The sequence below is a fragment of the Vicugna pacos genome, chromosome 10 (assembly GCF_048564905.1).
Source record: "Vicugna pacos chromosome 10, VicPac4, whole genome shotgun sequence".
NCBI lineage: Eukaryota > Metazoa > Chordata > Mammalia > Artiodactyla > Camelidae > Vicugna > Vicugna pacos.
In genome coordinates, this window is record NC_132996.1 from 51,973,699 (window position 1) to 51,998,281 (window position 24,583).

At 43.0% G+C, this 24,583-nt stretch overlaps 1 protein-coding gene across 9 annotated transcripts in view; it reads left to right on the forward strand.

The window, feature by feature from the left end:
- Positions 1-21,501, forward strand: part of CD44 (CD44 molecule (IN blood group)) — an 82,617-nt gene extending 61,116 nt beyond the window's left edge. For 6 of the 9 annotated variants that reach the window (XM_015251765.3, XM_072969783.1, XM_072969781.1 and 3 more), the window contains 8 exons: positions 714-851; positions 2,646-2,747; positions 4,601-4,690; positions 5,570-5,776; positions 8,410-8,475; positions 12,056-12,127; positions 14,221-14,299; positions 20,524-21,501. In XM_015251765.3, the coding sequence (XP_015107251.2) occupies positions 714-851; positions 2,646-2,747; positions 4,601-4,690; positions 5,570-5,776; positions 8,410-8,475; positions 12,056-12,127; positions 14,221-14,299; positions 20,524-20,728 (959 nt within the window). In that variant the 3' untranslated portion in view covers positions 20,729-21,501. The remainder of the gene's footprint in view (positions 1-713; positions 852-2,645; positions 2,748-4,600; positions 4,691-5,569; positions 5,777-8,409; positions 8,476-12,055; positions 12,128-14,220; positions 14,300-20,523) is intronic. The other 3 variants (XM_072969780.1, XM_072969786.1, XM_072969787.1) reach the window with 3 other exon arrangements.
- The last annotated feature ends 3,082 nt before the right edge of the window (positions 21,502-24,583 follow it).

The following is a 24,583-nucleotide window of genomic DNA, read 5'->3' on the forward strand; positions in this document are numbered from 1 at the left end:
GTAATGCATAATGTTGTTCCTGTGCACAGCAACTTCTGAATGCATACCTGGCAAAGCAATGGATTCAGTGACTGGCTGTGTGGTGTGGTTGTTGCTAAGGGGCTATTCTTGTCATCTTTGCCACCTATACTTCTTCATTAGCTCAGAAGAAAGCAAAAGCATGTGCTTCATTCCTGTATGCCACTTGTGCCGTAAATCCCATTGTTAGAAGGTAATGCTTCTAATGGATTCCATTCATGCTTTTGAGATGAGTGGCATTTACTTTCATGTGTATCTATCTCATGGGAAGCTGTTACTTGATTCCTTCTCTAAATCACCGCTGGCCTAATGTGTTTTTCGCTGGGATGTGGTTGTCTCGGAGTGACATCATGTGTTGGGCTCTTACACTTCCTCCCTTAGGGGACAGTGGCAACTTGGCATGGGTCAAGAACTGCTCCTTCATCTTTACTTTGATGTCTATAACTTATTGTCTACCCACTAGAGAAGTCACTAATGCTTTTGTGTCCTCTAGTTCACATGCTGATTGCTAGGAAAATGAGCCTGAATGAACCCATACCTGCTAAGACATTCTGCATTTATGCTGCTTCCTGGCCCTCTATACCTAGAAGATGGTTTCATTGTCTTGTGTTGAGAATACAGTCTTTAAAAAAAAAAATCGATCTATCTTTGGCCAAATGTCAACTAACATTTTGACACTTGCTTGAACTGCATAGTCACAACAGCTTCAGCCCATGACAGCCATCCAAATCAAAGAGTGACCACGCAGCATCAAGAGGACAGTTCCTGGACTTATATCTTGGACCCAATCTCACATCCAGTGGGACAAGGTCATCAAACAGAAAGAAGGATGGGTAATGGCCTCTGAGCTTTTATATATATATTATGTTTTTTAAAGCTGCCAAGTGGCTGTTTTCCTAGAAATGTGCCCTTGAGTTTAGACCAGTGTGGTTTCCTAAGGAACTTTAAGTTTCTTAAAAAACTAGTTTTCTTGGTAAGAGTGATATGCACATTGATCTGGATATGAAGTCCTGGTTGAGGGTGGAGAATTTGGCAAGGGAGTCAAAGAAGAATTAGTCTTAAGTTGTTGAGACTGGAAGTCATTTCCTCTGAAGAGGAGCAGTTTCAAGATTTCTTTTCCATTTACTTCTTTTTTTTAACATTTTTTATTGATTTACAATCATTTTACATTGTTGTGTCAAATTCCAGTGTTCAGCACAATTTTTCAGTCATTCATGGACATATACACACTCATTGTCACATTTTTTTCTCTGTGAGCTACCATAACATTTTGTGTATATTTCCCTGTGCTATACAGTATCATCTTGTTTATCTAGTCTACAATTTTGAATGCAGTGTTTTAAAAAGAGTGACTATTCAATGACTATTTCCACTGTAGACCCAAAGATGTAACTTGTCTTTGGTAGTGAAATCTTAGAGATCAAAAATTGGTGAGTACTCATTCCAAACAAGTACCTCAAAGGCTCCGAAAATTTTATTATTTACTCTTGCATATTTAGATATAAATATGATACCCAGTGACTTACTGATGAGCAGATAGATGTTCCATTAAATTGATCATGTCAGGAACATTATAAATGGCTTCAACCGTGGAATGGTGTGATACCTCTTAAAGGATTCCACTTATCAATGAGAAGCTGAACAAGAGTGTCTAGGGACCATCAACAGGCAGGACTTTTTCTGGGAGAATATCCACTTGGGGTTTTGATTTGACTTAGCTAGCCTTTCTTTTTTGAAATCTGGGGTAATGGAGTCAGCCACGTTTTGTCCTTTTCTTTTTGTATGTAAAGGCTACAATGCACAGGTGGGTGCCTGATGGTCCAGTGTTTCCCTCTGGGGTGATTTGGGACTGATTATATCTCCCCAGAGGTAGCAATGTGGGTGGACTTCAAATCACACCAGCAGTAGTAATGGTGTTTATGGGTTGTGTGACCGCTCTTTCACCCAGAACTTGTTATTTCAGCAGGACTGATTTGTGATAATTATTAGAAACAGCTTCCATAAATATTTTCAGTGAAAACTGTAATGCTCAACATTGTACATGTCACATTCCAAAGACATCTCCTGCTTGTGTTTATGGGAAGAATGATTCACTGACATCCACTGCTTCTTATTTCTTGCCCTAGAATATTCCTGTGGCCTCCATCTAGAGATTATTGAATGATGATTTTGTGTTTTATTTGTACCTTCATTTTGTAAAGCGAAAGAGGAGCAAATGAGGGAAGAGGGCTATAAAGAAAGTTATTTTGCCAAGTAAGGAGGATGTGACACAATGGCTCCTGAACCAGTGCACTTTGTCTTGTCTCCATGTGTCACATCATGTGTATGGAATGGGACAAGTCACACGGGGGTTATACTTCTCTCTCTGCAAGGCTTGGGAAGCCCATCATGTGCTCATTTAGCATCCTTCCAGACTCAGCAAAAAAGAACAAAAATCATAGCTCTTATATAACTCGGCCCTTCAGGGAAAACCAGTTACTTCTTGGAATGCTTTTTTGGAGAAATGATAATCTACTTCAGTTCCTCTTATTCAAGTTTGAATATAAGAATAATTTGTCTCTAGACCATAAACCACCCTCAGGTAGTAGTTAGGAAATCAAGTAATAACCCCGATTTAATTCCTTCAGATATGGACACCAGCCATAGTACAACACTTCAGCCTTCTGCAGATCCAAACACAGGTTTGGTGGAAGACTTGGACAGGACAGGACCTCTTTCAATGACAACTCGTAAGGATAATGACATTCAGTCTCTTTATTTATTTATTTGTTCATTTATTTATTTATCTGATGGAGGTACTGGGGATTGAACCCAGGACCTAGTGTATACTAGGCATACACTCTACCACTGAGCTATACCCTCCTCCAGTCTCCTTATTGACCTGTATTCCTGCTTCAGCTCTTGCTCCCGTGGGCCCTGATGCAGAGCTTGGTGGTGGAACAGCTCGCTCAGTGCTACGTAGCTCAGCTCAGCTCAGAACATAAAAGCTGTCTTCACTGTCTATATTTTCTTGATGAATTCTTTAAACTTGATTATACTTCCATTCTTGGTGCTTCCCAGAGTCAATGATTTTATGTTAAGAAAGAATTAAAAAGGGTGTGGGACTCCATTCCTTCTCTGAGTAGTAATGTCAGTGAAACCCAAGACCACAGCTCAGATGGTCGTTTCTCTACGCTTTAACTGACCATCTCCTTTTGATTCCCATCTTTCAGTCAATGCAGAATAGGGGTAGGACGTTTTGATGGTTGTAAAAAGACATTTTGGAGCTAGATAGTGATGGAGAGTAGGGAAATCACATCAGCCCACAGAGGAGGAGCAAGGCTTGCTGTTGACAGTTGACATAGATGGCAGGGCCAGGGAACAAAAGAGGAACATTTGCTCATATCTCCATCACCATGGTAGAAACAGTGCTAAACTTCTAGTAGCATTAACGTCCACTACATTTATAGAGCTATCCTGGAGATCACCCATTCATAATTTCTTGACAGAATATGAAAGAAGTCCAGAATTAAGAAGGTCTCACATAATAGGCAGACTCTTTCCATGTGAGCCCTTTTAGGCAAAGGGAAAAATTAACAGGCATGTGTTGATCGTCAAGAATGTAAATAGCCCAGTGTTAAGCATCAAAGGACATGCAGATAAGCCTAAAAATGGTCCTTGCCAGTCAAGGGTTTTGTATTCCTACTTTATGTCCTTGTTGACTTTTGCTCTGAAGTTGAGTTTGGGATTTGGTGAATGTCTCTCTCCTGGTTGTAATATTTACTTGGTGGTGGACATGGTGTGCTTAGTGGTGTGCTTTATGGAGTGCTTGCACCTGTAACTCAGAGGTCAGTATGTTTCTTAGAAGAACACAGAAGAAATTAACTGAGAACAATCAAAGCTTTTTCAGATACGGGCAATGATTCAACATGAAATTGATATATATCAGCGAGGGCCCTGTGTTTGCCCAGATAAGAGTTTCCTGGTGTTTCAGCTCAGTGATGAGAATCCGCATCCACAGATGAGATCAGAAACCTAATAACTGAGTACAATGATAACTTTAATATTCTTCAGAAGAGATTTAAGTGTTTCCTTGTATAAATTTGGTCTGAGTTACTTGAGCAAGTAATTCTAGATGAACTTCTTCCTCTCTTGTGGTTACAAATACGCTATCCGCTATGATGGTGTTTATTTTCTCTACCGTCACGTGTCTTGACACATAGCTAGGTGCTCTTGATGGTTAATAGGAACACTGGGATTCACACGTTCCTTTTTCTTTGTCTCTGTGTGCTCTGGTTTTTCCGAGTGACAGGAAGAAGTGCTATAATTGGGCCACAAGGATCCAGGATGGACAAAGTTTTGGCTCAGGTGTCACCTTGGCACTTGACCTTGTTGGTTATACTGAAAAGCAAAGCCAACTAGGGGCAAAGCAGAAATCTGTTGTGCATTTATGTCAATCAGAGAAGAATGGCTTGCCCGAACCTTGGTATTCCTACGCACCTACCCATCTGACACTTGTAGCTAGATCCTCCCCATCAGCAGATAACAGAGGATTTGTTTCATGGCTCCAAATTAATACCAGATTCATCCCTCATTGAAACAGAGTGGAGTGATACTCTGAGCGTCTCTACATCACACGGAGGCTTGGAAGAAGATAAAGAGCACCCGACGACTTCTGCTCCAACATCTAGCAGTAAGGACTGTAAAGCCCAGGTGGCTTCAGCTAGTGAAAAAAAAAAAAGTCAATGAATTATGGGTGCCTTTGTAGTGTCTTTGGTGGAGGGACATCAGTTGGCTGCAGTTATGCTGATACTTCTGATCAGAAGGTGTGGCTGGTGATGGGTCTCTGATTTTTCTGCTTGTAGATCTGTTAGAAACTATTGTACATTAAAGGCAAACTCTATTTTTTAATCTTAAAGACTGGGCTTCTTCAAATCTAGAGTTAGTGGCTTGGTTTACACATAACATCGCTTATATATGATTTACGATTGGTGTAAAGGTCTGAATTGTATCATGCTCTGTTTTCCTGGCATTAGTAATATTATTTTGCTGTTTATCCTCTGGACCATAAATCCATGATGCTGGTGACTAAGAAGCCGTGTGAAATGGCCAAGGAAAGAATAATCAAAGCCTCTGGTCTTTGAAACTTTTCATTGGCTATTCCAGTTGCAAGCAGCATAATTTTACCTTTCAATTCACTTTTACCTTCCACTTCATCAAAGGTGGTGGTCCAGTTGAGTAAGAGCTCAAGATTATCTGGTACTTGGGTTGACTTCAGGGTAACAGTTCTAGCGGCATAAACCTTATTTTAATAACCCAGGCGGTTGTTGTAACAAATGTCTCTTCCGGGTATTAAGAGCACCAAAATCTCTTCCATTGAGTAATATCCAGGTGGTGTTGATTGCAAAATATTGATTCTGCCCAGTGGTGTAACAAACCTCCCTGTCTTTTGCTCCGTGTTCACAAATAACAAGTGACAAGCTTTTGCAGCAATTGCACATTCTGAAGACAAGCATATGATGGGTGGTGTTCTTACAAAAGTGGGTTTACCATTGATTCCACCTTCACACAGATAGGAATGATGGCAGAGGTGGAAGAAGAGGTGGAAATCTTCCTGACGACTCAGCCACTTCAGTGCAAGGTTATACTCCTCATTCTCCAGACACAAATGAATACACAACCCTCCTCCCAGTGACCCCTACTGAGCCTGAGTCCCCTGGAGTTACCGGAGTTACTGTTCTTGGAGATTTCACCTCTAATCTTGATCATTCCTTATCAGGTAATTTGGCCATCTGTTATCTGATTTGCTTTCTCGATAGGGAAAAACAACACACTTTCTTATTACAGGGGACATTCTCTGGTGTAGGCTGTGACGAGACTGATTTGTGACCCAGGAACAGCTTTCATCACAGATCATCATTGTAGTGTGCAAGTGAACAGACTTACTTTAGATAAATAATGCTTTTATTTGCTTGTGTAACTTCCATTTATTTTTGTGACTGGGTTGTTACGGAAGAATTTCTTTCTTTGTCTTGTTTCTGATCTTATGATATGTTAAGTTGAATCATATGTCAGTCAAAGTAGCCAAATATTAGTAATTTCATTTTATTCAGCATATGCCACCCATTAGTAAGGTTTTACCCAACTTGTAAATAATTTCTATATACTAACGTCTTTGCTCTGAAATTATTATCTTCTACTGGTGATGGATTGGTGAATATACTTTTGGTGAAGGGCTTATGGATAACCTTTTCCTGTTAAGATACACACTTAATACGATTTAATCTCCTATTAATGAACAGGCATCGTTTCTCTTGTGATGGCAAAGAGATGACTGAAGATGACTTATTCAGTTAAGATGGACATGAACCTAGTGTAAGAATGAGACCTTTTTCCTCAAATAAGCAGTCGTCCCAACTTGACTTTTCTGTGTTTCTTCATTTGCATTAAGAAACTAACATTGAAGAAAACGGAACTGCAAAACACCTGATCTGGCTAAGAAACTAAAACCGAACTCTCCCTCCTGATGGCAGTTATTCAGGTGTTTTTTTTACCACTCAACCATTAAGACATATTATTTAAATATATATGTATATGTATTTATGTGAGTGTGTATGTACCTATGTAGCAGCATTGGTCCTTTCCCTGCCCCTTCCACCTCAAAAGAAGGATAAATCTTATGAGAACCCAGTATATAAAACAGATAACGTCATTGGTGCTCTAACTGATGTGGAGACAGAAACCCAGAATGCCACATGCTCAGCCTCTCCCCTCTGGGCTGCCCACCCCAGGGCTTCAAGGAAAACAGGTTTTAAAAATACTAACCTCAGCAATATTGGCAAGACAAATCCCCTTACATCCATTGGCTCTTTATGCAGTATGATTCTGCCCTCGGTTTATTCAAAATTCCAAGTAGTGTGGTTGGTATTCTTCGGGAGAAATGAATCTTGAAGCACTGCCTGGTTTCTCTTGGCAAAATGAGACCTGTTATGTAGCCTAATGAATTTAGATTTTAAATGGCAATTTTAATAGTCACAGTAGCCTCGAAGGATTACATAGCCTATTTATTAGTAAATAAAGTATTCTCCACAAAACTGATTTTTACATATGCTGATTCCTTCTACATCCTGCGGTGGTACAGACTTTCCGTTGTTCTCCATGGGTAAATGATCTGACTCTCATCCTTGGTTTTCTTCCAAAATACTTGGATAAGGCTCATTTCTTCCCATACAATGTAAACATTTGGAATTGTGGTAGTGGTGGTAATGGTGGTGACGGTGGTGGTGGTGGTGGTGGCGGTGACTGTGATGGTGGTGGTGGTGGCGGTGACTGTGATGGTGGTGGCGGTGGGGGCAGTATTGGTGTCATCTTTCAGCAAATGCTATTTTCAGTTATTCTTCTTACCATCAACCAAAGAACAAAGCAATCTATCTCCTCTATACAATTACATGGGAGATTACAGGTAATCTTCACCTACTCTAATCAAGGAAATGGTGATGATCAGATTACTGTATATTCCTTATATGTACTTTTCATAATGGGTGACTATAGCCATTTTATGAAGTTATTGTCCTGTTTTGTTTTAAGTTGCCATTATAGTTTTGGGAGATGTGTGGGGAAAAGGGAGAAGAGTGAGTTTCCATATGCTGAATCCAAATTTGACCTGCGGGTTCAGATTTTGGCAATTCATGAACTTGTCTCAATCAAAAGCCTTTTGGTGATGGATATTTGAGGATATGGGACCACATTAACTTCCGATATTAAAAATATAGATTTAATTTTTGAAAAATATTATTATTTGAAACATATTCTAATAACCAGGGACACCTTAGTCACATGTTACTTATCATTTCTCCATTTCTTTTTCACTTATTTTCAGGCTCTTTTTCTCTAAATAAGCAGTTGACTTTTCTCTTTGAATCTTTATATACTTCAACTCCAATATTCTTTATTGCACATCAAAACCTTTTTCTATTTCCTGCCTCAAAGAATTCTCTTTAAATGTCTCATGCCCTAAGCCACAGAGTACACCTGTTCCCAGTAATCACATTTATCATAATCCAAAGCATATAGTCCATATTTCAAAGATACAGTATCAAATCCTACCATCAGACCTGCAAAGACATTATAATATTTTTGTTAAAGTGTTACAGTTTCTACTAAAGCTACACTTCCTATGGTTATCTTTGATGGTCTGTGCTGTCCCAGGTTTTAAAATTTTGATTAAAGCTCTGGCCCACTCATCAGTGGATTCAGCAATGAACAGTAATTAATATCATGGGCCCATTCAGAGCTCGTTTATCATCGTCTTTGGTTACCTTTGAAAGACTACACTTTGTGATAGGCTGTATGAAAACACAGATGCAGCGTACCTGAACACAGTACTGAATCTTGCCTCGTTGCTCCTTCCAGATGACCAAGTCTCACCGGTTGACTCCAGCGAGAGGTCTCATACCACTGACGGATCTGAATCAGCTGGTGAGTTTGAGCTGCTTTATTTATTGAGTTATTTTCTGTTTTAACCATGCAACCTGCTGATTATGAATGAAGTATGTATGAGTCAGTGTCTCCTGAAAAATGGTTCTCATATTTTTCTTTGGATGCATCACAATCTCAGAGGGAGCTTACTAAACCACATTGCTGGGCCCCTATCCTTAAAGCTTCCGATTCAGTAGGTCTGGGGTGGTGCCTGACCATAGATTTATAACAAGTGCCCTGGTGATGCTGATTCTGCTGGGACAGGGACTCCACTTTGAGAACTACCACTTTCAAGATAATTCTTCCATCTGAAAGGATCAGAAAGAATCAAGCAGGCTGTCAGTTTAACACTGCATTACACTAGAGTGAATAAAAACATAGACTTTTCCAAAACAATGGCCTGGGTTCGATTCCAGCTCCTCCATATGTAAACTGGGGGCCTTATTTAAAGGATCTAAGACTCAATTTCCTAACCAATAAAACTGGGGTAATAATAATTGTCGCAGGGCATCGTTTTAAAGACTAAATGATGAATATACTTGTAAAGTATTTAGCATAACCCCCAGCACATGGCATAATAGCTAGCATTCATTGAGAATTTCCTGTGTGCTGGCGGCATTGTTCTAAGCACTTTGCATGTATTAAGTTGGACGATATGAAACTGCCGTTTCTATAGGCCAACAGCCAAATATCAGCGATTTCATGTATTTCATTTATGATTAACTCACTTAATTATGTCAGTACTATTATTATCCCAATATTACAGATGAGGAAACTCAAGCTCAGAGAAGCTAAGTTACCTGGCTGAGTTGACATGACTAGTGAGCTGGGAGGTGAAGCCAGGTTCCCAGCCCCGGGGACTTGTTTTGCCTCTCAGAAGCATGATCTGGAGAAAGTACTCTGTAATGACCATTATTACTGCCGTAATTACTGTACTGATCACACCCCTAGAAATATGACTTCAGGCAGCAAAAGTCTACCATGAGGCAGGTTCACGTGTGACCACTGACACTGGGGCTGCTGAGAGGTTCTGCTGGTGCTGTCTTACTGGGGTCTCCCTGGCATCTCCAGTCCAGGTGACCCCAGGCAAGTCAGGTGATCCATATGAACTACTGTCCCCTTCCTGCCTAAGTGGGAGGAGGGTTGCCTCTAGGCTTAAAGGTTCAGACACTTAAAGCAAATATGAAGACGGATATTTACATGGTGACTTCAGTAATGACCTATTATGTAAGAGCACAGGGGTGAGGGGACTCAGTAGAAACGCTTCTAAAATAAAGACATAAGTCCCAGGCTCTCTGGGGGCCTTGGGTGGGGCATTTAGCCTTTCCCAGCCACAACTTCTTTACTAGTAAAAATGAGATGGAACACCAGCCCCCATTACCTCCTAGAGTTCTTATGAAAAGCATGAGGTATCAGGAATATGAAAGGATTTTGGAAATGATCCGAATTTGGAGTTATTACTGCAAGACAATGCTCTCTAAAATCAGGAGACCCCAGCTATTCCATGTGTGGTCCTACGACCAACAGCAAGGGACATCACCTAAGAGCTGGCTGGAACTGCAGAATCCCCAGCCATCCTGGACCAGTTGAATCAAGAGCCTCATTTTAACCAGACCTACCCCACCCCACCCCCACTAGGTGGTTTGAGAAGCACTATCCTAGGCTATTTTGCCTCACAGTCGCACCAGCCAGTTGAATTATCTCTGTGCACATGTCTCAGATTGGATCTCACCTCCCAGCTGCAGTGTTGAGCATCCCCTTTGCAGAACCTGCTTTCCCAGCCAGCCCAGCTCCGGCTAGTTTGCAGACCTCTAGGGTGCAAGGCAAGACCGGTGTATCTGGTCCATCTTTTGCTTTTGTTTCAAGTGAAAATCAGGTGGGCGGGAACGGTCTCTTTTGTTTGACTCCTGTGCAGGTGTCTGTTGTTCAAATGGGAGGTTTCATCTGGCCGCACACACACCCAGATCTTTCCTTGCCGGGAGCGCTTTTTTTTTTTTTTAAATCCTAATAAAGAGATTATGATGCATTAATGGCCTCCCTTTCAATTATCAAAGGCTGCTGTGAGTCAGAGGCAGACCAGCAAGAGTGGTTGTATCTCTTAGGTGGTTTTCAAGGCCAAAGATCTCCAGTTTAGATGGCAAATATCCCATGACCTGTGCAGGCAAACACCTGCCAATGGCCAAGGCCACTGGGAGGCAACTAGAGAAAACCCCTTGGACTCCTTCTGAGGTTTGCGAAGCAAAAGGCCACTGTCCAGACAGCATGTTGAAACAGCCAAATGTCCGATAGAATCTGTATTCCTCTGTTTTGAGTTTAACAAGAACATCAAATTGCACGAACAGGAGCCTTTCTATCCAAAATGACGGCAGTTAACAAAATTTCAGTGTCCACTCTGCACCACCGACAGTCTGACTCTCTGAGAAAAGCTTTTCATTGAAGGCCTGATCATCTCCATCCACTGACTAGCCAGACAGACTTCCTGGGTTATTTTCTTTCCTTGGGAGCCCTCAGGATTCTGCAGTGGGTTCCCACTGGGTTCATTTCAGTGGGGATGTTTCACATTTTGTTTTGAAGCAGTGAAGGAAGCACACACACACACAAAATGCAAACAAAAACCAAAGCTTTCATTTGGGTGCGTCTCTTCACAAGATGTCTTAGAAGTTTCTTGTAAAACGTGATTCACCCCTGATTTTGATGAACCTCTGGTTCTGACTTGTGGATTCTTTCTCTTGCGATACTTCCTGCTTCCTTTCAGTCTGAGATTCTTTCTTTGTCTCCTTAGTTGGTTTTGTGGCAGTAGAAAATGTTGTCTTCGAAAGACAATGCATGTTGCAGGAATATATTAGCCAGTACTCTCATTAGGGTGATTCTGTTCAGACAGAACGAAAGGACCATTGCCAACCCCCGCCCCTGCCACCCGCCCCAAATCCTTATTTTTTAATATTTATGCCTGTGTCTATTGAAGATATTGGATGTAATTTTTAGATTTGCTTTGGACTATTTGAAGCCTTTGAGTCCCCTAAAGTTCTTGTTAAAATGAGGCTTCTGAGGTTTGGGGTGAGGCCTGGGACTCTGTACTGCTAGCAAGCTCCCATGTGATGTTGCCTGTCCAGGGACCACACTTTGAGTAGCAAGGTCCTAAATTAAAAGTCGAAAATAGTGAACTGTACACAATCACCATTCTTGCACACTTCTTTAAACCTCTGTAAAATGATGAGGAAGTGGACTCTGTTGTTACCCCATTTTATGAGCGAGAAGACTGAGACCTGGAGAGGGATGACTTGACCTAGCAGAGGTAGGACTTGAATCTTGCACCGCCCTGCCCCACAGCCTCTTAAACACTGCACAATGCTGCCACTGAGAGTTCTCGTGCTCTTGTTGAAAAATAACATTTCCAAGCCTTAGCCTTAATCAAACCAAACTTTTCTGGGGAGATATCTTTCGTGTAACACATTATAATGTCAGTGGCTTGAATCTATAAATAATTCTGCAGTGACGCAACACCTAGAGGTTGGCTCTGTAAGGAACTCGTGGTTCTGCGTTCCAAACTTTGGTTGAGAGATGTCGTTTTTCTCTTTAGGACACTCAAGTGGGAGTCAAGAAGGCGGGGCAAACACCACCTCGGGTCCTATACGGAAACCTCAAATTCCAGGTGAGTTCTGAGCTGTGAAGCAAGGAAAAAAAAAAAAAAGATGCTAAAAGCAGGTCTGTCTGGAGGTCCTAGAAAGGAAGAAGAGACCAGTTGGAAAGCACATTCTCCTAAATGTCTAACCTGGAACCTGCAGGCTAAAGGGTGACTGAGAGCACCACAGCCTCTTGGTAGGAGAGGATTGAACCTTCCTTCTGGCCTCTGTCCCATAGGTTGGCAGAGCTCATATTCAGAGCTGTCCCTGGCCTGTCGCAAAGTAAGCGCCATGTTAGTTACTAAAGCTTCCTTCCCAGATGAGTGGCCCCCTGGGGACTCCACGTCACCCCCAGGGCCTTCCTATCCCAGTCTAGTTCTTTCTTTATTTCTGGGTTTGGGGGTGAAGTATGTAACTTTCCTCTCACTTCACAGACAGTGAGGAAATACAAGGGTCATGTGTGTTGAATGGAGTGAAAAATCTTCTCCTGGTTCCCAAGCTGCTTTTTCTCGTGGGGCAGTCTGTACCGATCCAGACAGGAGAGAGGGAGACGCCTGCAGGGAGAGGGCTGGGCCACCTGGCTCCCTCGAGCATCAAGATTTGAGGCATTGTTTATTTGATTTGGACTCAAAACTGAGCATTTGTAAAGGGGGGGTTACAAAAAAGGAAGATTTTTCCTAGGGTAGTAAATTACTCTTTACAAATTTGTTATCTCTCCCCTCTCCAGAGGTCTCCAAACTGAGCCTTCCTGGGGGAGAGGGAAGGACATGGTCACCTTGCCTTGGCTTGTCTGAGCAGAGCAGGTGGAAAGGCGGAGTGGGCTGAGAAGGTGGGGTGAGTGGGACGCAGTTAGCTATAACCAGGCAGCAGGATTTTTCCCAGCTCTGGTCAGAGTGAATACAGAGCATCTCAGGGCTAGAAACCCGGGGAAAGAACAAAAATGGTACCTTCTTGTCAGCCTCCCCATCTCCTGACTCTACCTTCCTCCCCAGACTCACCTCACCAGGTAGAGATCAGGCAGGACTGAGCAGGAAATCAGAGGAGAATCAAGATTCCCAAAGAAGAATGGACAATAAGTGACTTCCCATCTTCCTTGTTCCTTAAGCTCTAGTCCATTGCATGGATATGCAACCCACTTTGCAACTAAATTTATCCAAATTGTCAAGTCATATTTTAATGCTACTAAAGCTTGGTTTTAAAACACGTATATGACATTTTATTGGTCTACAAGTAATATGTTAATTATTGGAGACATTTCAAAAGGGTAAAAATATAAGTCCCTTATTATCTACCTCATCATCCATAAATACCATGGTTACCATGTTCATGTACATCCTTGCTGTCATTTTTCAATCTAATTTCCATACAAACCCATAATTATACCATACACTTCATTCCCAACTTATCGGCCACAGCTTTCCAGTGTCATTGCATACACTCCTCCTGTATCTTAGTACGCAATACAATGGATGTTTCCTCATTAATTTAACCAGTCCTTTACTGTTGAATAGTAGGTTGTTTCCAACTTTCACTGTTATAAATAGCACAGAAATAAATATCTGTATAGCTAATTCTGAGGTCCTGTAAATTCCTGGATCAGAAGCATGGACATTTTGAAGATGTTTGACAAGTTTTGCCAAAGGACCCCCCCTAACAGTGAATGCACACAAGTTCAGCCCTCCAACGGGAATGTCTTTTTTCCCACCCCCTAGTATATGGCCTCCACTTTCATTCCTTAGTAAAATGTAAGCTGAATGCTCTTATACAGGAGAGGAATGTTCCTTTTAAGGAATACCCCTTTAACCTACTTAACAATGCCCCAAAGGCATCTACAAGTTTCCACAGGTTAATCTGCACTTTTTTGGAAACATGTTTCTCCTGGAGGGTCTTGGAAATCTTGACTGATGATAAGAGATGAAAACAAGAGACCTGTTGGACAAAGACCTATATAGCAAAATTATTCCTCCAGTATTACCTGATTATTGGCTGGACCTTTGGTTAGACCCATGTGCAGAGCTGACTATAATTCTTGTTTGGACCAGGTCCGTTTATAAAGTGCATTTTTGTTTTCACAAAGTGTGTTCCCCAAGCTCACACGTGCCTTTTGCTTCACTCACACCAGAGTGGCTGATCATCTTGGCATCCCTCCTGGCCCTGGCTTTGATCCTTGCGGTGTGCATCGCGGTCAACAGTCGGAGAAGGTAAGGGGACGGTCTTCAGGGCCTTCAGCTTTGAAAGGGCATCGTTTAAACTTAGGCTTGTGTTGTCAGTTTATGAAGAACAAATAAACCAATTAAATGGAGGCTATTAAAGAACCTTATTAAAAAAAAACCACTTTGTATAACTACTAAATGTAAAATAAATAAGCTACAAAGATATATAACACAGGGAATATAGCCAATATTTTGCATTGATTTTATGTGGTGTATACTCTATAAAACTATTGAATTACTATGTTGTACACCTGAGACTAATAGAATATTGTAAGTCAACTACACTTCAATTTAAAAAAAAATTGAGGCATTATGTCCTTGCTGCTCAGAGTGTAGCCCCCAGAACCAGCAGCCTCTGCACCGTGGGAGCTTGTGAGAAATGCAGAATGCCAGGCTCAGGCCCTACCCCAGACCACCCATATCAGAGTCTGTGTTTTGATAAGACCCCAGGCCCCTTTGATAAGGATTCATGTGGGCAGTACAGTTCAGGAAGCCCTGCTCTGGATGCTTGTTAGAGAAACGAGGCTGTGAGTATTTGAACATCTGTTTTTAAATAATGGTTGAATCTTTTGTGCTTCTTAATTTGGGGGGAGGCCGGGTGAAACCAAGGGGGACTTTATCTGATGAAAGTTGTGAAATATCTCACCAGGAAGGCATGAAAGAATATATTCATTCATTGAGTCATTAAGCAAATATTTATTAAGTATAGTCATAGTGCACGGAAACGCTGTTACGGAGATTCAGGAATTGGCCCTTTCGCCTGTCTGAAGCCCACAGAAACTTCTAGAACCCTTTCCTAAAGCAGGCATTGGGTTTGTGTGTTTGTTTGTTGTTCATATTTTGTAATGACACTGTTTTCTATTTTCTGGAAGCTGCCATTGAAAAGATTCAGTTTATGGCCTAGGAAGAGTTCCCTGAGAGTGAGGGCTATGAAACAATGAAGAATTTTCCTTAGGAAAGTATGAACAAAGACAGTCAACTCCCTAGAACTGGCATGTAGGCTGTTTTCATTTTGTTAAGGCCCCCTGTCTCCCTACCTGGACCAAAGCCTATCATTTTGGAATTTATACAATGTGTACACCTGATTGAGCTACGACCCGGCTCAGAAATTCCGCCACCTAAAGTGAAGTAAAAGAAAAGAGTAATTCTAGCATCAGAGGAAATGAACTTACTCCAGAACCTAAGAGTAAATTCCCTATTTGAGATGCTTTAAAGATGCATGATTTTTCTCCAAGTGAATGGAGAGGAACTTTAAACCTTTCATAAACATCCCTTGAGGTTTTTTTTCTTATAAGGTAAAAAAATCTTATTTCCACACGGGACCATCCTTTATCGTATCAATAGATCATCTAACAGGCCACAAAAATGCCCCTTTATTTGGGAAAAGACTTGGAGAAAATTCTGGAATCTTTCCTGTTGGCTTTTGGAAAGCAGGAAACGGCTAATTCCATTGCCGTGTGCAGCTGGTGCTTATCTGAGGAAAGCAAATAATGCCACCTGACGCTGGTACAAGTTAATGAAAGGGCTTTGAAAGTCAAGCAGCTATATTGCTCTCTGAACCTTTGAGGGCAGAATAAAAAAAAAAATTAGTCACGATAGCCGATTGCATAAGGAAGGAAAACTAGGAAAAGAAATCTGAAAGACCTCCTAGAAAAGCACCCATGACTAAATGGAAGGAGGTTTTTTTTTTTTTTTTTTTTGGTTGAATTGAAATAATGCGACTTGAGGGAGCCTTTACAAAGAGTCTTTATATTTTCCCTCGGCCTCCGTGTTTCCCCTTTGATTACATTCACTCAGTTAAATATGAATTTCCTATTCTTGGAACTCAGTCCTTGTGTTCCGGTCCCTAGAATGCACCACTCCTGCTCATGGATACAGCCCCTAAGCTTCGCACTTGTCACCAGAGAAACAGTGGCCCCAGATGCTCTCAGTGCGGGGGAGACCTCAGGGAAGCATCGCAGCTGTCCCCAGAGCAGCTGGAGGCCCTACAGCGTGGCTCCTTAGCTCCCGTGTCGCTTCCCATCATATCTGCAGCAAAAAACGGGCCCCCTTGCTGCCCTCCCCCTCCTCCCAAGACCAGCGGTCACCCTAGCAACAGGCAAACAGGGACGCGCGGGATCCAGCACAGCGAGTATCTCACCGGGAAAGTAGCTGCTGAGATGCCATAAATTACCAGGTCCTGATTTGATCATCGAAAACAGATTTGCCGCGCAGCTGAAGGGTGGTTAACGGCTGCACCGGCCCCTGAATGTGCACTGTGTTTCTAAAGCTGCCGGCCCAGCTCTAATCCTCTTAAAAGGCTGGCGCCTTTCTGCTTGGAGTGTTGCGTTTTAGAGGGATACAGAATTCTATTTTCCTCAAAGAAAGTTTGCTTGGAGATAAGAGGCCTGCATCAGGCACTCATTTATCCAGCCAGCGTCCTTGGCGTGGCGGCTCTGGCAGTCAGCGCTGCAGAGGGGGACGAGGAGGCTAAAACGGAAAGGGTTCTTCCTCCCCTACTAGAATCTTGAGGTTTTGTGGCAGGATTGGCCTGCTGAATTTGAGTTAGCTAAGTGCATTGAGAACATACACTGGGCCGGCCCCTGGCACATGAATTACAGATAAAGGCTGAAAGTGGAAAAGCATTCATTGCTGAAGCTGAGGTTTGAGAGTTGACTGTGAACTTCCATGACCAAGTGACCTGTGAGTCACATCATCTTAAAGATGCGGATTTAGGGGTCCTGCTATTTCCTTAGCTTTTCCATCCCTGTCATAACCCACATCATCTTTCCTTGCTGTTCCTCCTATAACCGGAGTCGGTGAATTGCACCTTTCCAGTGGCAAGCATAGCTTTATTCACTGTCTTTAAGAGCCAACAATTGTCTTAGGAGTCAGTTGAGTTGGTAGATACTGAATGAGGCCCAAGAGAAGAAGTTAGGTGCCTTTGCCTTAAAGAATTTATCTGATTTATATGAAGAAGAGAAAAAAAGTCAGGACCTGGCCAGAGAAGGCTTCACAAAACAGGAGTGATTAAGGAATATTTCTACACTGATCGTACAGAAAATGCATTTGCCGGCATTCACTCTCATGGGAATAACTGTCTTTTCTGTTCACTCAAGAGGGCAGCCATCCACCCTGTGCTTGGTATGTCTCCTCCATAAAGCTCCACGATTTAGAAATGCCTTCCTTCTTTTAAGCTGCAGCCTAGCTCACTGTCATCTGAGCTCACCCAACCTGCTTCTGCCCTCTACAACGGAGCTGTCCCGTAGAACTTTCTGTGTTGACGGAAATGTTCCATTCTGCCCTAATACACAACCACTAACTAACTTGTGGCTACTGAGCAGTCATACCGTGGCTAGTTCACCTTAAAAAGATGAATTTTTAATTTTATTTAAATGGCCACATGTGGCTGGTGGCTATTGGATTGAATGGTACAGCTCTGACAGGATGCAAAATAAATCTCTAAATACCTTTAAGGATTATCTGGTAGAAGAGACATAAGATCAGCTGTTAAGTTACCCCACTAAGTCTTTAAGATAAAAGCCCTAAAGGTATGTTACCTGGGTCCTAAGCCCTACCCAGCCTGCCCACCCTCTCCTGGCCAGACTTAACTCGGGCATCTTCCACGTCATGTGGTCACTGCATCTTCAGCTAATGCCTGAGATTGAAGAGGAAGGGAGGTAACAGGCAAGATGCAGCTCAGTAGAGTCTTCAGAGTCAGAACGTCTAAGTCGCAGATACTATGTCGTTATTGCCGTCACCAGCAGTGTCGCTTCGGATGACGTGCTTGACCTCTTGGACTCAGAGAAGAGGTGGGGACCCTCTGACGAACCTGACTCTCAGGTTCCTTCTAAAATTCCTGTGACTAATAAGAATGAAGAAATTAGAACTTGTTTTTTTTAAGTACTTATTAAATGCCCAGAGCATCAGATATTGAGCTGAGTTATTTATGAGAATCACCCTTCCCTCCTAAAAGAACTCAGACAGAAAACAGACACACACCTAAATCCAAAGAGAAACTGGGGCAGGACAAAACCCAAGCGCACACTGCTAAGCCCTGCAGGTCAAAGTCAGCTTCGTTTGGGGGAAATACCGTGAATCCCCCCGACTCACCTCCACGCACACACATTTTTTTATGATTATAAATCACTTTCCTGCAATAGTTCATCCAACTTCTCAAGCACCCACGAGGTAGGCAAATGGCAATGACTTTAATAAGACACCTTTGCTCCAAAGAACACCTGGGATACCCACTGAGAATTTGAAAAACCACAAGCAGCCTTCCACCTTTGGCTTTTTACATCATCTTCATAGTAAATATAACAAGGTGGGTGGAGGTAGCCAGATGAAACGAGCCAAATCCATTTCACACGGCTCTGGTTGTACTAACAATGATAGTGAGGGTTTCCTGAACTTTTACTGAGTTCCGGATACTATTCTAAGTGTTTATCCAAGGCCCTGGTTTCCTCACCCCACATGGTTCATAACAGCAACAAATAAAATTGCAGCACACCCATGTATCCAGTGCCAGGCTCTGTTTCAGGGGATTTTCACAATCCTGTGAGACTGGTACTCTTAATAGCTTGGTGTCACAGATCAGAAAGCTGAGGCTCAGAGAAGTTAAGTGAGTTGCCCCAGGTGACACAGCGGCAAGGTCCCCACACCAGGCCGTCCAAGCCCTCGCTCCTGTCTATGTGGACTGCACCCATATTCCCAGCCCCACAGACCAGCCCAGGTCAAGCATCCCACCCTCCACCCCTCACCACGCATCATGCCAGGGGAGACAGGATCTACCTCCTGTTCAGGAGGTATAATTTCTGCTTCCCCAAACAAGTGATTAAAGTTTATGGCCTTGGCAGTCCTGGAGGGAATGGCCCACGATCATGAATAATAGAAGCTTTGTCTGTACAACTCCAAATATCCAGCGGCAAAGGGAACAGTTCTGCCTTCATCCTCTTTCCACATCTCCAGATGGCTAGCAGCATGCATAGAGCTGGGCAGAGCCCAGGCTTTTGGTCATAAAAGCCTAGATTTGAATATTGACTCTGTCTGTCTTACTAGCTGTGTGGCCTCTGGCTAGTTACTAAACCTCCCTGGGCCTCAGTCTCCACTGCTGTATAATGGGAATAATAGCTGCTTTATGAGATTATTGTGAGGATTACATGAAATTACATGTAAAGTGTCTGGCATGCAGGAGGTGTCCCATAAATACTGTCCTGTTTCCCCTCATCCCCACCCCACTTCTGGTTGTGAAGTTCTGCAACTTTGCTTTCGTTTAAGCAACATCTGACTTACTAGACATGTGGCAGTGATCATGTTACAGGAAAGAGGAAGGATTACATCAGGCTGGGTGGGGTAAGGCAATGCTGTGACCCAGGGACAAGATCAAGGTCATGCTCTTCCATGGAAGACCTGCTTTTGAATCTTAAGTAACGTTACTGAGAATTCTTAAAGTAACAGCGAACGACTTGCCTTAGGTAGTCAAACCTCCAGACCCAGGGTTGTACGGCAGTTAACCAATGTTAAGGGAAAAATCAGTATGGAGTCACACTTCCAGAGAACTATTGTTTCATTCTTCCCCGTACTTGCAGGCATAGCCCTGACAAGGCCATCGAAGTGTTGACTGGGAGAGGAAGTCATGGGGCTTTCCTGAGTACACAAATCAGAATGATTGATAGCCGTCATGTTAATGGCTTATCTGAGTCTGCAGGCACTGCTAGAGAGCTTGAGAGAGACCGACATTTCCATTGCATCATATGGTAGGAGAGTTAGAACTTGAGAGTCAGACACACCAGGGTTTGAATCTCAGTTCTTTTATTACTTATAGAGTAACCTGGAGCAAGTTGCAGAATTTTCTGAGCCCCAAGATTCCTTCAGCTGTAATAGGGGGATAATAATAACACTGGCTTCCCAGAGTCGTAATTCTCAAACTCAAGTGCGCATCAGAAAGCTCTTGAGTGTTTGCTAAACCGCAGATCCTGGGCCCTACTGCTTCGAGTTTTCTGATTCAGTGTGCCTGAGATGGGGGCTGAGAAATTACATTTGTGACAAGTTTACAGGTGCTGCTTTTGCTGCTGCCTCAGGGGTCTTGCTTTGAGAAGTGCTGATTGTTCAGAGTCGGTAAGATGAAACATACTCAGACCGTCATAAACTGTGGTGATCGTGGCAGTGACAATGACCGTGATAATTGAATCATTGCACCCATTTCTCATCTGATTTTTATAAATGATTAGGTGTGGGCAGAAGAAAAAACTGGTGATTAACAATGGCAATGGAGCTATGGAGGAGAGAAAGTCAAGTGGACTCAACGGAGAAGCTAGCAAGTCTCAGGAGATGGTGCACTTGGTGAACAAGGAGTCGTCAGAGACCACAGACCAGTTTATGACAGCCGACGAGACGCGGAACCTGCAGAACGTGGACATGAAGATTGGGGTGTAACACCGACTCCATGACCTTTGAAAGAAACCATCGTCGGAGACCTAACCGTTACAGGGAGCTGGGACACTTCACAGATGCAGTGTGCTACTGATTGTTTCATTGGGGATCTTTTTTAGCATAAAATTTTCTATTCCTTTTGGGGGGGTGTGTATCGGTGTGTGTGTGTGTGTGTGTCTGTGTGTGTGTGTGTGTGTGTGTGTGTGTGTGTCTGTGTGTTTTTAAAGTTAGGTCCAATTTCTAAAAACAGCATTGCTTTCTGAAATGAGGGCCCTATTAATTATTGGCACAAATTTGACAGTTCCAGTTCCCACCTAGAAGCCTCTCACCTCCTGGGGTATGGGCTGACAGCTTCTGGCAAAAGCTAGAAACCCATCTTCCTGACCCCAGCCTTCCCTCCACCCCACCTCCCAGGTAACAGCCGCCTGCTAAGGATGTCCCCCAGGGCTAGGAGGGATGGGTCCCTGGGAGGGAGCTTGAATGGGGTCCACGCTGCCCTTCCAGCGCCCAACCCCTGGGCATTTCTCTCCCGTGGGGCCGGGAACGGGGGTGTACTGGTTACACATCACCTGCTACAGACCCCCTGGAAATTTTTCAAATGCTTCTGGGAAATACCCAAAGGGTGAAGCTATTTATCTGTAGTAAGCTATTTATCTGTGTTTTTGAAATATTAAACCCTGGAGGTCCTTTGAGGATTATGCCTTTGTTGATACTTTGTCAGAGGCATAAAGGGTTTACGCTGATTCATAATAAATACCTGTACTTCTTCCACCTTCGCCATTTGTGCTGTATTCCTTCAGTTTTTAAATCAGCCAGGTGTGGGTCCCACCAGCTCATCAGGAAGATGTGAGGAGGTTCTCCTTGAAGGTTGTCACCTCTAAGCCGCTAAGCCCCGACTCAGGCGCACTCAACTGAATCTCATAGAAAGGAGACAATGCTGTTTGCTGAGGCTCCGAAGGCTTTCTAGTCCTGACTTAGAACCAGAGTTGTGAGAGGAGGAGCTTCAGGTGCTGTTATGTTTTCATGGCTATCGATTTTTTCCCCTGAAAGACTCTGAACAAAGTCACATTACATTTGCATGACCTACCATTTGCGGCGTCCCATGTCCTAGACGCTGCCCCTGTTAGTGATGTCCAAAACCAACATGGAAGTGCCTTCTGACCTTCTGTAATAAAAGGAGAAGCCAGTGGAAATGAAGGAACACAGACAGTAGCCCACTGATTGGCACAGGTTGGAGAAGAGGGGGAGGGAGCATTGTAGATCCTGTTGGAGTATTTTTATGACTCTGTTCGTTTGTATTTTACCAAGCCAGTGGTCTGTCCCGCATGCAATTGCTACTCAGGGTTAAGTGCCTGGAGAGTCCCTCAAAAGGTTACAGGGCTTCTTTCCCACCACTGGAATCTTATCACCAGATGGGTAGGTTTATGGCCAGTTAAGAGAATAATGGCTTTATCCCTTGCTTGGCAAATCCTTTGTGTCTTTATTTATAAATTCAGGAGGCTCCCTTGGTCCTGAACCTTCCAGAGGCTACTTGTAACAGAAGAAATTGAATCTGGAAAGTAAGGACTCCTATAAAACGGGACCTTCTTTTTTGGGCCCCCATAAAAAGTAATCTGTTGCTTAAACTGACAAACTTAACTGGCACTGTTTCTCAGACCAACTATGGGGGAGGAGGAGGAGGAAGATAAGAAGGAAAAGGTCCCACATACATCAGAGCCAGGCTTACACCAAGAGCTGATTCTGAAGGATATATTTAAAGGAGAGATGCTGGCTTTTTGCCCATTCCCGACCTTTGCTCTCCCCTGTCCACCCTCACAAGCCCCCCCCCCCCCCATCATGGTCTTTGAAAACCTTTCTCTTCTGTGAACACCACTGGCCAGCTCCATGTTCAGCTGTCTGGTGTCCATTTTATTTTCAAGTTGAATGAAAAGAAAACGGGCACACCAGCCTACGCAGTTATGCTGCCACTGGTGTCCAAGTCGCTCCCTGCTTTCCAAGAGCTCTCCTGGGTCTGCTGCAGACCCAGACACGCTCACGCAGGCTCTTCGCCCCAGCGCAGCCCGCCACTCCAGGGTCAGGTTCAGGAGGGCCATGCCAGGTTCTATGCCAGCTTCTCTATGGGGCCGTGGATGGTCATTCAAGTCTCACGGTTAGGGTTGGTTTTCCACCCCCTCTAGACAGTCCTATCACATAGGCTGACATGGGAGGTTATTTCCTGTTTTATTTTGGAATTAAATATGGCCTTTTCTTTTATTATTATTGTAGCCCCTCACTTGGATATACCTCTGTGTTCCCAAGGTAGGACTCGGGGAGGTCTGTACCCCTGCACTATTCCCTGTCCTCATGGAATAGGATATGTTCTCTGCCATTTGAAATAACGGCGAAACTCCGGAAGCACAACTTGACTGCACGTCACTCCTACCAGTGACTTGCCAGGTGGCCTGGGCAAGTCACTAAATTGTTTATAAAAGAAAGAGGCCAGCATTTTATTATTTTGCAAAGCTTAAGAGAGCAAAGCTGAGAGCTTAAGGTGTAGTTTTTCCTAGAACTGCAAATCTTCTGTGTCTCATTGTAAATTAGCACTGGGTGAAAAAAAATGGGGCAAAAGATATCTTCATATCCGTATTTTTCAGAGTCTAGCCTGGCAGAATAGAGTTCTCCAGCAGAACCTCTCAGAAGGTTTCCATTGAAACTGGCACCAAGAATTGATTTCCTAGCCAAAGAATCATTCAATTCTGGTAGAGCAGAGAAATGGGAGAAAGGACTCTCCAACTTCTCTAGAAGAGTAAGATGTGCTTAAGAACGATGTTCACTCTTGTGTCATAGATATGCCTTTTTGTAAATCACTTGGGTTAAATTTTCAAAGAATAGTCATTGTTCAGGAATGGATGATGACCATTGTTACTTTGAGTTTTCTCAGCACACCCTTCCTCTGATTTTGGTATATTTTTTAATGGACTGGTAATAATGAGGGAAGCATGATATGTATTCTACCCTGTTGAAAGCTCTTATTGGAACATATTAAAAGGCTAAAGAAAACGGACTCAGGAGTCTTTGACTTAAAGGGGTGGGCGGTGTGGGGAGGCAGACCTGTGATGATAGGGCTGTCCGAGTAATTAAGACGCACAAGGCTAAAGGTGTATGAGGTGGCTGAAGTTTCACACTCATTTCTGTCTAAAAGGAAAAATTACATGAATTTCTATTACTTGAGAGTCTTCTTTTGGAGAAAGTTTAATTTTCCATAGGAGGTGTGTGGTCCATGTGTTTCAGATTAAATAAGATACCATGAAGTGTTCATTTTTTAAAAGCCAAGAACTACCCCTGACCTAGTTAAAGAGAGGATAGTGAACATACTCACCTTCATTCCCTCATGCAAGCCCCTAAAAAGACAATGAGATATCACAAAAAAGGCATAAACCAATAGGGTCAAAGAGAATGGAGAAAGAAACAAGAACAACAAAAATTGGAAGCTAGAAAGTGATGGTTCATTGGTAACTGACTGAAAAATTTGGAAGACCTGAATCCCAAGCCAGCAGTGGGGAAAGCTGAGAAGTAACCAGGTTAGTGTAGCAGAAGCCCCAAAGGCATAGGAATTAGTACCATTAGCTACCTCCGGATGGGATGGAGAAGGCAGGGCTAAAATCAGGATGGGTTTAAAGTCTATTTAAGATGCAGTCAGACCCCCAGATCTTCTTCCCCACTGTAAGTACATGATTGACTGTTCTTTCCCAAACCCAGTGCAAGACTTGAAGTTAATTCTCTGCAGAGGACAGAAGAGAGAGTCTCTGAATGGGGGGCAACAAAGCATACCCAGTTGACATTACAAATGTTACACTGAAAAGTGAAACCATACATAAG